This window comes from Notechis scutatus, chromosome 3, assembly GCF_049901735.1.
Source record: "Notechis scutatus isolate UNSWTSFEM ecotype Mainland chromosome 3, rNotScu1.2, whole genome shotgun sequence".
Classification (NCBI taxonomy): Eukaryota; Metazoa; Chordata; class Lepidosauria; order Squamata; family Elapidae; genus Notechis; species Notechis scutatus.
Genome location: NC_142011.1, coordinates 163,586,221 through 163,602,809, shown reverse-complemented (window position 1 = coordinate 163,602,809; position 16,589 = coordinate 163,586,221). Strand labels below are relative to the sequence as shown.

Below are 16,589 nucleotides of genomic sequence, written 5' to 3'. Positions count from 1 at the left end.
GTAGTCATGGTAAAAAAAAAAACATGGAAAAGGGAGAGGAATTAAGCTAATCCAGAAATTTGTGCAAGAAAAAGAAGGCTGTTAGTTTTAAATTTCTGGAACAAACAAATTTATTTCTGAAGATGGTAGTGAATTGCAAGGGTGAATCAGTCAAAGTTCAGCATGCAACAACTTGTGAACTACCTTTTTTTGCTACATTCTTATCACAACACATACAGATACTAATTTCTCTACAAGATTTTAGTCAGCTAATTATGCAAGCAGCATTCAGCTAATGCATACAAACATTCAGGTCTCCGTCCCTTCCGCCTTCAAAGGAATGTAACAAATTGTTTTATGGTCCACTGGTTCTATCACAGTTTTTACACCATTCCAAGGTTAATTATCTTCCTCCTTGAAATAATATTACTTCTTCTAATAAAATAGTGTGCCTTTCCTAAGCTGTTCCTAGGTGTGTAGTTCTTACTACATTCCTCAAAGAGTTAATCTTAGCTGCAGCTTCTCACAGGTGTAACAACCCTGATCCTGTTTTTGGAGTCCTGGGTTACTTTCTTCCTCTGCATATCTTCACTGCATAAACCAGAGGTTGCCAACCAGTGGGCCGGGGACCACTGGTAGTCCATGAGAAAATTTTGGTGGTCCGCAGAGAAATGTCACCCCTAAAGCACCCCCCAAAGCAATTAATCCAGGCTGCGTGGGAACACAAGACTTGCGTCACTTGCATTGTGAACAACAAGAGGTAGTGAGGGGAGGGGGAAAGTGCGGGGGGACTTGCCCCACCTCACCTGGCCACCGGGCTGCTTCTTTCTCATGCTTTTGGCTGCACACAAGGAAAGCAGCAAAAGTCTTTCTTTCTCTCCCCCAAACTCCACCAGAAATGAGTCTTTGGGACCCTGCAAGGTGTCCTGCCCCAAGAGGCTGCACTTGCAAAGACTCACAAAGACTCATTTCTGGCAGAATTTGGAAGAGAGAAAGAAAGACTTCTGCTGTTTCTGCTGCTTTCCTTGCATGAATCCAAAAGTCTCCCTGTCTCTTTCTCTCTTTCTCTCCCCCTGAGAACGGAGCTGGAGATGGTATCCTGTGATCCCAAATAAAGAATGATCGATTGGTAGGAAAACGGGGTGGGGAATTTTCCTGCAGACTTTTGGGGGGATTTTCCCAGGGTCTCTGGTCTGTGGGATTTAAAATTATGAGTTTGGTGGTCCCTGAGGACCAAAAGGTTGGCGACCCCTGGCGTAGACAGATCTCTCTCTTCCTCTCCCTCTCCCTCCTTCTCTCCCTCTCTCCCTCTCTCCCTGTCTCTCTCTCTCTCCTTGAATCACTACAGAAGCTTTGTGTCTCTCCTTAGCCTTTTCCTCTGCTACAAATGTTCTGTCAACTTCTCAGCCATTTTAATGTTACTTTCAATTAAGAGAGAGTTTGTATGTGAGAACTGTATAAATACAGTTTGTATATCTGGGAAACAGTATGATCAGTTGGCAGAGTTATCTTCTGTATTCTGCTATAGAAATATTTCAATTAAAATTATTGATATATTCATATATCCTGATTGATTGATGCTTTTGTGTCAGTGTCGATCCTGGCAGTTGACTGGACTTTTGTGTGAGCTATTTTTTAGCTGTACGGGTATTCTTTCTTACAACAGTTTATTTAGTGACCATTTGAAATTACAACAGCATAGAAAAAAGTGACGTATGGACGGTTTTCACATTTATGGCCTTGCAGAATCTTTGTGGGCATGTAAGCAAAATTCATAAACTTGGCAACTGGCATGTACTTATGACTGTGTCCAGTGGTGGGATTCAATTTTTTTTAATACTAGTTCTGTGGGCATGGCTTGGTGGGTGTGGCTACTGTAAAATCTCCAGTCAGAGGAAAGATACTGTAAAATCTCCAGTCAGAGGTGGTATTTGCCGGTTCTCTGAACTACTCAAAATTTCCACTACTGGTTCTCCAGAACTGGTCAAAACCTGCTGCATACCACCTCTGACTGTGACATTCTGACAAGCAAACGCAGTGGGAAAGCAAGATTCATTAACAGCCATGTTATTAACTTAACAACTGCAGTGATTCACTTAACGTGGCAGGAAACATTGTAAAATGGAGCAAACTCAATTGTTTTGCTTAGAAGCAGAAATTTTGGGGTCAGTTTTGGTTGTAAGTCAAGGACTACTTTTATATTTGGAAGTGGTTTGTCTTCTCTCCAGGGCTGAGAGTGAGTGACTGTCTCAAAGTCACGCAGCAGACTTTGTGACTAAGACAAGGGTAGATTCATAGTCTTCCACCTGATTCAAATTTGATTGTTTTGAAGACTAATAAGTGTAAGAAGTTCTCTACATACAGTCTGAAGTTTCTCTGATACTTTGTATCAGATTTCTGGCTGTTTCCATTAAATGTGTTTTTTATGGAGTACCAAGTTATAAATGTAGTGCAGCTACGGCATATTAATCTTACTGCAGAGATTTAATGAGGCAGTTGTTTTGCAACGGACACTGTTGGGAGCAGACAACGATAGAGTTTTACTTCACCGCTGAACTGCAGAAATATTCCTTTCCTGGTCATAATTATAACCACATGATCTCTTAGTTTTCCTTTCTTTTGCCAGCACTTTTCCATGCAGAAGTGGCTTGGAAGGAGGTCCATTAAAACGCAGTCAAATGGACTGGAAACTGGGCTTTTTTCCTGGTTAGCATGACGTTTTAGGCTCTTGCTCAGCTATGGATTTGTGCTTCACAGAGAAAAATATTTAAGATGAGTTTTCAAGCATACATATTGTCTGCTGGGATGGCGGTCAGATAGCCGTTACTTAAATTTGATTTTTGTATAGGTTATTAAAAGTAAGTGTTCTAAGACTAGAGAAGGATTTCTGCCTTTAAGGTTGGCCTTAAACCAATCTTTTACTAGAAGTTAATTGGATGTTCTTAGGTTTACTGCTTCTAATTCTTTTAAGCATTTTCATTTCCCTCCAAAGTTGAGGTTTCATTGGATGAAATTACAGCAATAATATCTCCTGTGAGGAGAAAGAAGAGGGGGAGAAAGTCAATGGGGAGAAAAAGCTGTGGGAAAATATGCTATTTAAATTTCTATTCATGTAAATAACCAACATAATCTGGAAAACTAGCAGTTCATTTATATACTATATCAATAGTAGGTAGAATTTATTTCAGAGCTCTTTTTTGTTGCATTTAGTAAGTCTGCAGTATGTCATATTGGCAGATAAACATGCTGAAATAGTTGTTAATATTAAGTATGATTTTCAAGTGTCAGTCTGGTTTGCTCAATTAGTCAATTCTGGTTTGAGGCTTTAAGCTTTTCAGAATTTATACTGGGTTTGCAATTCAGTAGCAAATCTGCCAGTAGAAGTAGAAAGATTATCTCTGTGTTTGTGAGTTAATTTTTTGGATTTGTTAGTTTGGTTCGCTCATGCAATGCATGCTTTCACAAATAACTCTGTTTTAGAAAGTGTGGTTTCAGTACTGTTATTCCCTTCAGCAGATCATTATTCAGCAAGAGTTTATCTCTTCTGGTAATCAGTAGGTGAATATTTTATATCTAGGTTGACACTTGCCCATTGAAGGTTAAATTTCTTTGGTAAATCTGTTATTTAGATCCACTGGCTATAAGGAAAATTATGAATCTACTTAAAACACTTTAGGTATGTATTTAGAAAAGTTTAAATGATTAGAAGTGGCAATATGATAGGTAAGAGTATATGAAAGATAATTTAGCTTAGATAAATGCGTCATCAGAACATATGCAAATCAATTCTGATTGAAAAGTAATTTCAAAGGAAATCATTTTTCTCATCTAAGTAAATCACATTTGAAATTATAAAAACTTGGAGCTATAGATTTTTTTATAATGCCTGTCTTAATAAGAAGTAGCCAAGAACTAAGAAAAAGAATATGTTTGATTTTGTATACAAGCATTTTGGACCTCAAAATTGGATGTGGTATTCCTATTTTGAAGTTCATTTTTCACAAAACAATTCTCATCTGGGCAATTGGCAATATTTAGTCATTTTCATATCAGAACTAGTCTAAAATAGGCTGGAAGATACCAATGTAGAGTTGAAGTGATAATATTTGCCCCAAACGTATTTGAAATGAATTGATTTGGCACTTTCTGCTTGTGGTTAAAGTCTAAAGTATAGGTTGATGTGTGAAAAAGGTTTTGATTTCAATATGTCCTGTTTAAGTTTGAAACAGTTGTTTATAACAATCCATATGAACCATTTCACTGACATTCAAAACCGTTTTATATGAGTCTATAACTCTTTCAGTATCAATGACTTTATAGTAGAAGTACCTTTTCAGAGAAAAAAGTAGGAATGTAAAATATATTCATCAAGAAGCTGCCACAATTCATTACACAGGGGCTGTGATTGAACCCAGTCTCATGGGTTTCTTCCCTTAAGAATTGACCTAAAAACTAACATAGCATTTTGCTAGAACATATATTCGGAAGTAACAGCAGAAGGAACTAAGTTGCTTGACTCCTGTCCCAGCAGATTTAAATCTGTAAATGCATAAGTAGAAATAACTCTGCTTTTCTCACCCAATGACTTCTATTATATAATTTGGAAGAAAAAAAATCTTAATAGATAGATCTGTCCTTGTAGAACTGATTATTCAAAGCAAGGCTTCATATCCTAAACTCTCTGCATGTATACTTATACCTATTATATTATTGGATTCTTGTTAAGGATCAGCATTCATGAATAATAAGCACTGACTTGCTCCCCTTTCTCCCTTCACTTAAAGTAAAGTTAGTTTAAAACAAATAGATTTGTAAACTTTTATGTGCGGCATTTAAATATTCATGTTAAAATTCAGATTGAGTAGCCATGTTTGCCTGTCAGTTTTACGAGATGAATTTGGGAATTTGAGCTGAGTATCTAATAGTATGGATTGTGCACATGTTGCTTTCCAACAAATGTTTAATGATATCTGGGTCAGTTTGCAACAGTTAAAGACAATTATCTCTTTTCCTTTGTCACTTATAACCTAGTAGTATTTTTAACTGCTAGACTAAGGTAGATGTAAATGCTGGAAATGCTCTTACAAGTATATTTGGCAGTTTGTTAGCATGTGCGAGCTTAAAGCAACATAAGATATCATTATTTTTCGGATAAAGAGCTAGTTGCAGAATTTATGCTAAAGTAAGATTTTTGTTTTTTTTTATTTGCATCTTGCCTTTATTATTTTTACAAGTAACTCAGGATGGCAGCTGTATATTTTGCTCTTTTGCTCTGTTTTTGTTTTTGAATGAGCTAATAATGTTATATCCTGTTTGTAAATCTGGAGTCTAAGGTGAGTTAGGTAAAGTTCTATTTTTCCCTTAGCCAACCCTCTGTGAGATAGATTGGGTTTAAAATCAACAGTGATCTTTAGAGATGAGTAGAGATTTGAATCTAGATCTCCCCACTTCAAATCCAACATGCTAATACACTTAAATTCTTCAGGGGAAATATTCCACTGCAGTATCCAAGCATATTTTATGTAAGTTGCTTGATTGCATCTGTGACTATAACTATTTTGCAATAGTTTTTAATGATATTTTATTCATTTATTGATTCCATTCATTCATTCTGAGTAGCTTACAATTCTAAAATTTCTTTTTCTCTTTTAGTTTCTTTTACATGATTATATTTAAAATAAATAGTAATATCTTGCTTAGAATTTTAGAGATTTCTAATTATGTTTTAAATGACACAATCCTCACAGTTCTACAAAATAAATAAATGAAATATTAAATGTCAACCTTTATTACAATTATTTTCTAATATTTTATTCTTTTATCTGCTACTTTTCATTTTTTTTTCTTTCTAGTTATTCTTTTTGTTTATAATGTTTTAAGGAGGAAAAACAGAAATAGGATAGAAATGCTATCTGTCTTATGTTTTCAGAAACAATTCTGAAAACAGCATAACAAAAAGTTTTAAAGAGTTGACTTTTCACTAGTCATTTATCAAACTGAAATAGTATTGTATGATGCTTAGACTTTCTTTATACAAGGAATTTGTCACAATCCATTTCAGTAAATTATATTTTGTACTAAACTCATCCTTTCTGTTCCTGCATTAGACCTAGTTTATCTGCTGGATCTTTATTTCACCTTATTAAGACAAATAATGATGCAAAATGGCCTCTAGAGCAAATTATTCTCTGCATATTAGTGCATCTTTTTTAATTAGTAGACAGGTTAAATCATTCTAGAACAATGCATCGATTTTTAATTTTCTTTGGCAACAAAAGCTGTTCATTTGGCTTTTTATTAATATCAGTTTCATTCTCATGGCAGCAAGTTAGTTCCAGCATTAAAAAAAAGTTAAAAGCTGGCTTTATTCCCTGGAACTTTTTTTTTGTTTTAAAAAAACTCTTTTTCATTAGATTGTGCTGCATTGTAGAAGGGATTTATTCTTTTAAATTATTCAACTGATGAAAAGCCCCCAATAGTTGCATTAAAGTTGACAAAATTAACTGTGACAAATGGAAGCATTCCTTTTGCAGAAGGGAATGCTATTTGGGAAGAAAAGTAATTGAGAATGGAAAGGATAGATACTTCCTCTGTTTATTGAGCTGTAAATTCTAGCATAATGTTCATGTTCTGCAGCCTCAAGCCAAAATTATTTTTGTACCTGTTGAATAGCTTGAACAACAACAGTAACACAACAAATCCACCCAACGTCCAATTTTTAAACAGGATTGTTTCTTCCCAAACCCTGGAGTCATAATCTTAATTTTCTTTCAGATCTGAACTGTAAACTAGAAGACAGGACAGATGATGGAGACTTGATAGATTGTAAGAAAAGACCAGAAGAAGGGGAGGACTTAGAGGAAGAAGCTGTGCACAGCTGTGACAGCTGCCTCCAGGTGTTTGAGTCATTGAGTGACATCACAGAGCACAAGATTAATCAATGTCAACTGACAGGTAAACCAGTACTTCTCATTTTGTATTTGCTTACACAGTTTTGTTTCTGATTATAAGTTCCTTCTTCAATGATGCTTTTAATTCTTTCCTACCTCCATTCCTTATATTTTAGTTTGCTCAAGTAAAGATTCTCAAGTAGGGTTGAATGAGTTTAATTTGCATTTAGACTTGACTGTTTTTTTAGCCTATACCAGCTTCGGTCCTGTATTGTAATAGACTGCTTACTGAGAAGATGGCATAGAATGGTTCTATTTTTATAAATCTGAACTTAGTGCAGGTGCATTTAGGGGAGGCAGGGCAGTTAGGAGGCTGAGCTTGTTGGCTGGAAAACTGGCAGCCCAGACCTGAGCACCATACAACAGGGTGAGCTCCTGTCCTCATTTCAGCGCTCGTCAACAAAAGCATGCAAATGCGAGTAGATAAAGAGGTACAATTTCAGTGAGAAGGTAACAGCATCCATAATGTCATTCTGGCCACAGGTCTTCCATTGGCTCAATGGCCTTGAAACCAGATTAGCAACCCCCTATAGTTGGCAATGATTAATGGAGTAAAATCCTCAGGGACTCCTTTTTATAGCTACATTTCATGTTTAAAAATGGCATATAGGAAATTGTTGAGTGTACTTTGAGAGAGAATCATTCTCATACACTGGATGGATTCATGAGAGGATCTTGCTCCTCATTAGAAAGAAATGGTCATTGATGTTTCATTTTTTTAAAGATATGAATTCTAAACAAATATATTTTGATAGAGTTTCTTGGTAATACTAATGTGAGAATTGATTAGAAATCATTAGATTAAGCTATGATAGGCATTTTGATCATGAGACTTAATGCCTTAATGTGTTTTTCCCTTAACACTTTTATCTTTAGATATCTGGGAAAATAATCAAGCATAAAATTAAGAAAAACCCAGAATCCCAAAGCAAAAAGGAAAGTATTGGGCATTTCCATGAAAAAAAGAACATGAGAAATTCAGATGTTTCAGCATTAGCTTGATGTTTAAAAAATTAAAAATATGTGGCTCAGTGCTAGTAGCAGTCCTTCACTTAAATAAAACAATTCCTTATAGAAATGACTCTTTTTTTTTTCATTTACTTCTAAAGAAGTTCAGATCTGACTGAATATTGACCAGTGGTGACATGTTTACACTAACTTCAGTAATAAATTATTGTCCTGGAATGAATTATATGTGATTATTACTTTACCAGAACATATGTAGCATTTGCAAAGCAGTCTGAGAAAACCTATAATTATGAGCATGAAAAGTATCATTATTCAGAACTCTTGGCAACAGAACATCCACATTTAGTTCCTAATAATTTCAGTTAAAAAGATATCTTTGGTCTGGGAATATAACCTGAAAAAACCTCTAGTTCCAGATAGGATACACTAAATCAGTCTAGATGAACCAGTTGTGTACCTCCATAGTAGTTAGAATATGAAACCTACAGCTACTTCATGGGTAATGAAACAAAACATATTCAAGTATCTTTGTCAAGAAGCAGCTAATGACAGCATGTTTCTTTTCTGTTGTATTTCTGTTGCTTTTTACTCTTTTAAATAATATTTGAAACAAGGTGGTGTACATCACACCTTCCTTTTCATTTTAGCATTTTGATATATTCAACAATTTATTTAGCCAATTCTCATTTGTTCCTGGCAAGAGGCTGATGTCTGTGGGTTTTTAACATCTTTCCTTCATTGTTACATTGTTTTGTTAATGCCTTCCAATCAGTCATTTTGTTTGTCTTCCTAGACCACAAAAGGATGTCTGCATTCATTTTTTTTCCTGATGAAACTTTTGTAATCCCATAATGTATGTCACCTGAAGTTGGGTGTTGAGTTGAGTGACTGCTAGCAGGGGAAGTGAAGCAAAAGGAGAAATTCCTGGAGCAGTACTCCTTAGATACTTTACCCCAGGTCATGCTTGAGGGCAGAACTTGCCATACTAAATGAGGGTAAAACGATTCTGCCACTTCAGTAAGCGTTTTTCAAAGACAGGGACTGACTCCCCTTTTGTCTCGTGGTTTGAAAAAAATACTTATGGCTGATGGTACAAATTAAAATAATTGAAAATAAATTGGAGGATTTAATTAAGCCTCCCTTACAAATGAGGGTTACTCATTCACTCATTTCTGAAATAATAAATACTAAGAAGACTATATTTGTTTTAAGGTAGAATACAATTATCTTCTGAGTTAGATTTTAAAGATTCTGTGCCTATTTTTACCTTCTGGCAAATGTATAAAATCAGTAACGTAAATGCAAAAATATGATATTTATTGCCAAAATGATCTGCCCCAGTGTTCTGGAAGATGGTTTAAGTGTCAAACCCAGTTAGAAGATGCAAGAAGAAGATGCAAGAAGCAAAGTTGTAGGTGCATGAACACATTGTTGTGTACAATTTTTATGGTTGCTTTTCCAATGAACAAAAGACGAATGAATCTTTAGATCTGAAAGCTTAATACAATATTTCTGTGTGGACTTCTTGAGAATAAATATCATGGAATCTTATGTGAATGACAGTCAAATCATGACAAAAAACTGCTTGAATTAGATATAAATGTGTCTATCATGCCACATTTAAATTAAATTAATTTAAAAATCCCATAATATTTATTGATAATGTATTACTTAACATTGATTTTGTGACACATGGAGAGATGATCATCTTTTCTTGACAAGTAAACTTTTTCTAGTTTGAAACTTTATATAGATTTAGGATAAATGTTTTCCAGCATTAGTTAAGTTCTAGTTCAAATTTATACAGAAATGAATCAGGATGATTTACTGTCTCCTGATTTTGTGGATTTTAGAGGGATGAAATGAATGTTCTCACAAAGGCAGTAGCCCAGAAGGTCTTGCTGTTCATATCTCATTCTGAATGAGCTTTCTCTGGTGAAACGTTGTGACTGGAAGCCCCTGAAGACTTTTCTACTGGCCTCTTCAGAGTTGTCTAAGACATAACATTTCATCCTAAAGTAGGAGCCCTCAAAAGAGGATATTTAGGCCAAAGGGCATGCTAGGATGCCCAATGCATTACTTTCAGGAAGTGTTCTTTCACAGGTAGTCCTTGAGTAAGAACACAATCGAGCCAAAAATGTCTGTTGCTAAGCAAGACAGTTGTTAAGTGAGTTTTGTCCCATTTTACAACCTTCCTTGCCTCAGTTGTTAAGTGAATCTAACTTCCCATTGATTTTGCTTATCAGAAAATTGCAAAAAGATCACATGACCCTGAGACACTGCAAACATCATAAATATGAACCAGATGCCAGACATCCAAATTTAGATTACATGACTATGGAGATACTGCTATGGTCGTAAGTGTGAAAAAGGTCATAAGTCAGCACCTTGTAACTTTGGTCAATAAATGAATGGTTACGTAGAGGATTACCTGTATTACCATTGACAAGTTACCAATGACTGTTCTCTGCCCAGTATAAACTGGCTAACATAAAAGCAAATTTTAATGAAGTGGACTGGACTTCTGTACAGTTACACCTGAATTGTGTTTATATATGCATACATATTTTGTTTCTATAAAACACATAAGATTAAAATAGTTTTCTACATTTCATCAATTTTCATACATTTTATTTCATACATTTTCCCTTTTACAAATTCTTGAGAATTCTAGAGTGGTATAAAAATATTATTTGAATTTAAATGTTGATACCTAAAACATTCCCATAAAATAGTAGCCATACATTTTCTGTTTTAGTCCAGGTTAAGGTTAAGGCCTACAATACAGTACTTTGCACAACCCAGTCAAATACTTGTCTAAGAAAGTTACTTTTTTGCAGAATATGTTCACTGCACATAAAGACAGAAACAAAGATCAGATTTCTGCCAAGATAATCCAAACTGTATGCCAAGAAAAGCTGAATCTAGCAACCTGTATGAATGATGTAATATTTTTTTTACTTCTTCTAGAGCAGATACAAAAGTATTGCTCTTTACTCCCAGGGCTAACTCTTTTAGGCATTTCACTATCTTATGAGTTATTATCAAGCACTGAGCACAGTTTTGGAAATATAACTTCAGGCTAAAGACTGGGAAAGTTATTTTTAAATGAAATTGTATTTTAAAGAATTTTGGTCTTCCAAAAATTATACTGAAAATAGTGGTGACTTATTTTCAGTATTTATATCCATCCAGATTTCATAATTCTACCAACAAAAATATGTGGTTAAAACATAAAAAAAATGCAATTATTTAATGTGCACGACTTCAAATTAGAAAGTAAAGAGTTAATGCAGCACAATAAGGGGAAATAATCATATTAACTGTATTTAATTAATTTGTTTTCCTTTTACTATAACCTGAAACCAAATCAATATAATTTTTGTCCAGATTGTAGTTACTTTTGGAAGTGTCATTCAAAGGCCAAACATAGCCCCAAAGTCGCACAGTGCAGTATGCAAAATATTCTGAAAACTAGAATTTGTGTGGATTCACATGCAGGCATACAAATATATTAAGAAGGAACTACTAAAGGTGATACTGCTGAGAGTTTTCAACAAACTTATACCGCAATTCCAAAATGGCTGATGATTGCAAAAAAAAACAAAAAACCCCCCACCTTTGTTTAAAGGAATTTGTGTTTTTAATTCTTTATTTGGATTGAAAGGTCACCATACCTAGTAGGGGATGTCAGCTGGGAATAGTATAAATGTAACGGAGATCTCTGACCTGTTAATAAGCACCAGAAAGGAGATAGGTATCACTCCACAATGTGCCCTAGGGGTCCTTTCCTTTTAAACTTCAAACACTGTAGCTGGAACTGGTCAACTTTTTATTTCTTTCAGTTTTACCTTCAGGGGAAAATTGATCGATTTGGAGATGATTATTCCATAATCTCTGAATCTTTCTTTCTCCACATTGCACTGGGAATGCATTGAAGCTTAAAAGGTGGTATGTTACCTCTGAGCATTGTACGATGAGCCCAAAGAATATATGGGGACAAAAGGCATCTTTAAACAAATTGGTAGCAAACATATTTTGAAGTATAATTCTCATAATTTATACTGAAACTGTATCTTGAGCATGAAAAACTTGTTATGATTTAAACATCCTTCTAATAATTTATATTATAATGTTATGAGATAATAGCATGACTTATAGCAATAAAACTTGAATTGTGAATATTGCATTTCCAGAAATGTGAAATAAACCTTTGGTGCTAATAGCAGGATATCTAGTATTGCATAAACTGATGGAGCTCCTGCTTCTCGATACCCGAGTGCCGTGCTTTGGGGTGAGCTCCTGTTCTTGCCCCCAGTTCCTGCCAGCCTTGCAGTTCAAAAGCATGCAAATGCAAGTAGATAAATAGGTACCACTTCAGTGGGAAAGTAGCAGCGTTCTGGGCCACATGACCAGATAAATGTCTTCGGACGGTGAGCATTGCCCCTTAAAGTTGAACATGACTGGACAAGGGAAACCTTTGCCTTTTCACCATTTATATTTGGAATAAAGCAATTTGTGCACGGATGGTTAAAAAAAACTTTCTGAAGTAACAAAGGAGAGAAAAGGTTTGCCTTGATTTATGTCGTCTTTTGATTTAGTGTGCCTTCTCAAAAACTGCTTTTCAGCATAGAGATGCTATCCTTTCCTAATCATTAAGTTGCAACTGATACAGTAAGAATGAGAAGGTGTCATGGTGGTTTGTGTATAATGTTTGGAGTAAGGGGAGAACAATGAAAATAATGAAATGCCTGTTTTTTTCTGTGCTTTTCTAACTGTGGATGGAAATGGTGTGTTTCATTTGTTTTTACTACTTCATTCCAGCAGGAAGTCCAGCTTAATGACTAGAGGAGGGTTGGATGATCCCTGTGGAGAAGGCATGGGAAGGGGTCAGATTTTTCGAACACAACACAAACCCTTTTACCAGATGAAAAAGTTAACAAATAGATAAGAGGGACTAGCAGATTCTTGTTAATTACATTCTTTTAAAGAAACCAAAGATTCAGGCAAATGTATGCATGTTTGAGAGAAATGCATAGTAAGAAAATCAATGCAGAACTATTGTGGTATGCACCTTTTTTGGAAGCCAAAATGTAACTCATCTTTGACACACACTTAAAATATCTGAACTTTTCAGAATATTCAGACACTCAGATTAAATCTACCTTTCATCCTGGAGCATTCTGTACTATCAAAACATTTTCACTTTGATTTTTGGTTTCAAACCATATTGCAGACAAAACAATATTAATCTCTTGACCTCCATCCCAGAATTGGTTAGACCATGTCTTTCTGTAGACATTGTTTGTGTGTGTGTGTGTGTGTGTGTGTCGGGGGAGGGGGGTGTTGAATTTTTTTCTTAACAAGAAATCTTTCACAGGTTGAATAAGGACTTCTTAAATATATTATTTCTTTTACAAATGATAAAGTTATTCAAGTTATAGTCTTCATGTATTGGTAACTGGGGAAGGAGTTCTCTGTTTGAATATTCAGGTAAATATGCTTTAGGGATAAGTATTAAAATCTATTTAAGTTGTGCATATAGTATTGCTTTATGTACAAGTTATTTGCACATACTCAAACATGAAAGAAAGTTATTCACAGCATAACTTTATTTTGTGTATCTTTATGTGACTCACGTCCAGATAAGCGCATTGGATTGTGACTTTAGCTCCCAGAATTGCTCATTGTCTTCATAATGCAGTGTTCAGATTTAAAAAATAGTCTCAATCCACCATTGACCCTTGCACTGAAATACAAAAGAAACTTTGCAAAGTGATTATATCTCTTGGGTTTGAACTAGGAAACTTATGGCTAGAGGCTGGTGTCAGACCTTGTGAACTTTTTGAAAATGTTCACCAAGGCTTCAGAACAATGAAATAATGAAACTGACTAAGGAAATTTAAAGTAAATACATAGGTCTTGTATAAATGTTATTTAAACTTACCCCCCCTCCCATTCTGGGCTATCTTCTGCTTGCTACATATAAAAAACATAAGCTGTCTTACAATAAGTGATATTTTGTCTATCTGATTTTGCACTTTATCAGTGGCAAAAAAAATCTACAGATTCTGTTGGGGGAAAAAAAAACCCATCTTTTGAACAAATACATGTTTGAGCAGATGGTAGCCTTAAAGCTTTGAACCTATAAGTATGATTCTGGTTAGTATCCATTTCAGTTGGATATTCATACTAATTGTTACATTTGTGATTTTGGTAGATAAAATTTTCTGGAAAGGGGAATGTAGTCCTATTAGTTTTCACAGTGGCTTGTGAAAGGCAATATACAATTGATTTCATAAATTGTATATTATCTTTAACTATCTTGCAAGACTGGGCCTTAGGAACACTATCTTTCAATAAATCTGGCCCTTTCTGACAGGGTGTATTCAGAAGGTAATATTGAAAGACTATTATTCCATACTTGGACATTGACCAATAATGTTCCATAAGGTTTCATCTTATTCCCTTATTGTTTAAAAACCTACATAAAAGCATTGGGCATTGTTATTTGTCAATTGGAAGTGAAGTACTACAAGTAGGCTGGCAGTGTTATTAGGTTGCACTTTGCACTTGTAGTTCTCTTCTTGGCAAATGTTTTTCTAAAGTCTGGCCTGATGAGCATAGTTTCCATTAAATGGTTTATAGCAGTGGTCACCAACCAGTGGGCCAGGACCCACTGGTGGCCCGCGAGAAATTTTTGGTGGTCCGCAGAGAAATGTCACCCCCAAAGCACCCCCCAAAGCAATTAATCCAGGCTGCGTGGGAACACAAGGCTGCTTCGCCCACATGGCCTGCGGGAACACAAGGCTTGTGTTGCTTGCATTGCGAACACCGCGTGCCTGGCCTGGCCACTGGGCTATTTATTTCTTCTTCTGTTTTTGGCTACACGCAAGGAAAGTAGCAAAAGTCTTTCTTTCTCTCCCCCAAACTCCACCAGAAATTAGTCTTTGGGACCCCGCAAGGCATCCCTGCAAGGCTGCACTGGCGCAACAAGTCTCACAAAGACTCATTTCTGGTGGAGTTTGGGGGAGAGAAAGAAAGACTTCTGCTGCTTCTGCTGCTTTCCTTGCATGAAGCCAAAAGTCTCTCTCTCTCTCCCCCGCCCCCAGAACAGAGCTGGAGACATATCCTGAAATTTCAAATAAGGAATTATTTATCAATAGGAAAACAGGGTGGGGAATTTTCCCGCAGACTTTTGGGGGGATCCTCCTGGGAAAACGTCAGTAAGCCACCATCAGTCAAAATTCATATTAGTGTCCGCGGGATTTAAAATTATGAGTTTGGTGGTCCCTGAGGTCCAAAAGGTTGGCGACCCTGGTTTATAGAACTTAGGATCTTTTTTGTTCCTATAGACTAGGATAATTAAGCAGAAACCTATATCCATCTTTGTGCTGAACGTGGCCCATACTAATGCAATATCTATCAGCAAGACAATGTTTATGTAGAAGTTGTATTTATTGTTAGTAATTTAAAGAAATATTTATTTCTGCAATTTTTCCTAATTCTAGAAAGGCATATAGTTAATGTTTTATTATTTTTTGGTATCGTTGAAACAAAACTTACAATTATATCCTGGATTATCTCCTGGATATTGGGATGACAGTGCAGATTCTCCTCTGCTATGAAAAATATATTTTTATGCAATAGAAGTGAAGTTTTAAGCATTGTTTTAAGATTTATAAGCACCATACTTGTGTATATTTGAACAAATATACTATATCAGTCATACCAAAATGATTGTTACTTTAAACCAAGATTTGTTTTTATTTTGCCTATTAAAGAACAGATTTCCTTACTTTATGTTTTCTTTATATGTTCTATTTTGATCAATTTGTTATGATTTCAGTTAGAAATTAGTCTGGTAAATGGAATGCAGTAGAACTAATGACATTCCCATCTTCCATTTATTTGCCTTTTCCTCTTTATCTTTCCTGATGCTGACATTTAGTTTGTAGGTTCCTGCCCAGATAAACTTACCTTTTGCTTGTGTTACTCTGGTGCCACTCAATAAATCATGTGATATCTGTGTTATGGACTGAGTGAGTTGCTTGCTTCTTTTTTTTTTCTTTCTAACATTTTCTTTCTTGTTTGTTTGCTAGTTTATTTTTTTGTTTCAGTATTTCTCTAGGGAACAACAGATTGAATACATCCCCAAATCAAGCTATGATTTGGCTCCCAGGGTCAGTTTTGTGATGTGTGAAAGTTGTTTGCCCTCAGAGAGACAAAGAAAATTAGTTGTGGATTAATCTGCTTTGACTCCTTCAAAGCAAATACTTAAATCCAATTGTGTTTCTCTTGGGGCACTGTTTTACTAAACCACAAATTATACTATTCTTTGTTAGAAAAATGTGATAATCATACTTTCAAGCTGTTGTTATGTGTAAAAATCTTGACTGCATCACTCTTTTTATTGGCTTTAGGCATGACAAATAAGCCATGCTGGCTGCATGCAAATCACTCATGCATAGTCTTTATGCTGTCTGAATGGGAATTTGTTCATATGTTCTGTACTGCTCTTCATTCGGAGTTTTTGTAAACAAGCCCCATCACTGCCATCTGGGATGAGAAACTAACTCTGCACTTTGTTTTGCCTTACTGGCTTGTTATTCCTGCATCCAGTCTGACAATACTAGAAATAGCCACTTTTTTTTTTTTTTTTTTGAAGAGAAGTTTTAGAAAGAAAATTAT

General features: G+C 35.4%; 1 protein-coding gene across 7 annotated transcripts in view; it reads left to right on the top strand.

The window, feature by feature from the left end:
* Window positions 1-16,589, top strand: part of ZNF521 (zinc finger protein 521) — a 298,810-nt gene that overhangs the window by 30,744 nt on the left and 251,477 nt on the right. For all 7 annotated transcript variants that reach the window (XR_015748880.1, XR_015748879.1, XM_087961647.1 and 4 more), the window contains one exon: window positions 6,754-6,933. Coding sequence is in view for 3 of the 7 variants with exons in the window: in XM_026670354.2 (XP_026526139.2) it covers window positions 6,754-6,933 (180 nt within the window). In the remaining 4 variants the exon portion in view is untranslated. The remainder of the gene's footprint in view (window positions 1-6,753; window positions 6,934-16,589) is intronic.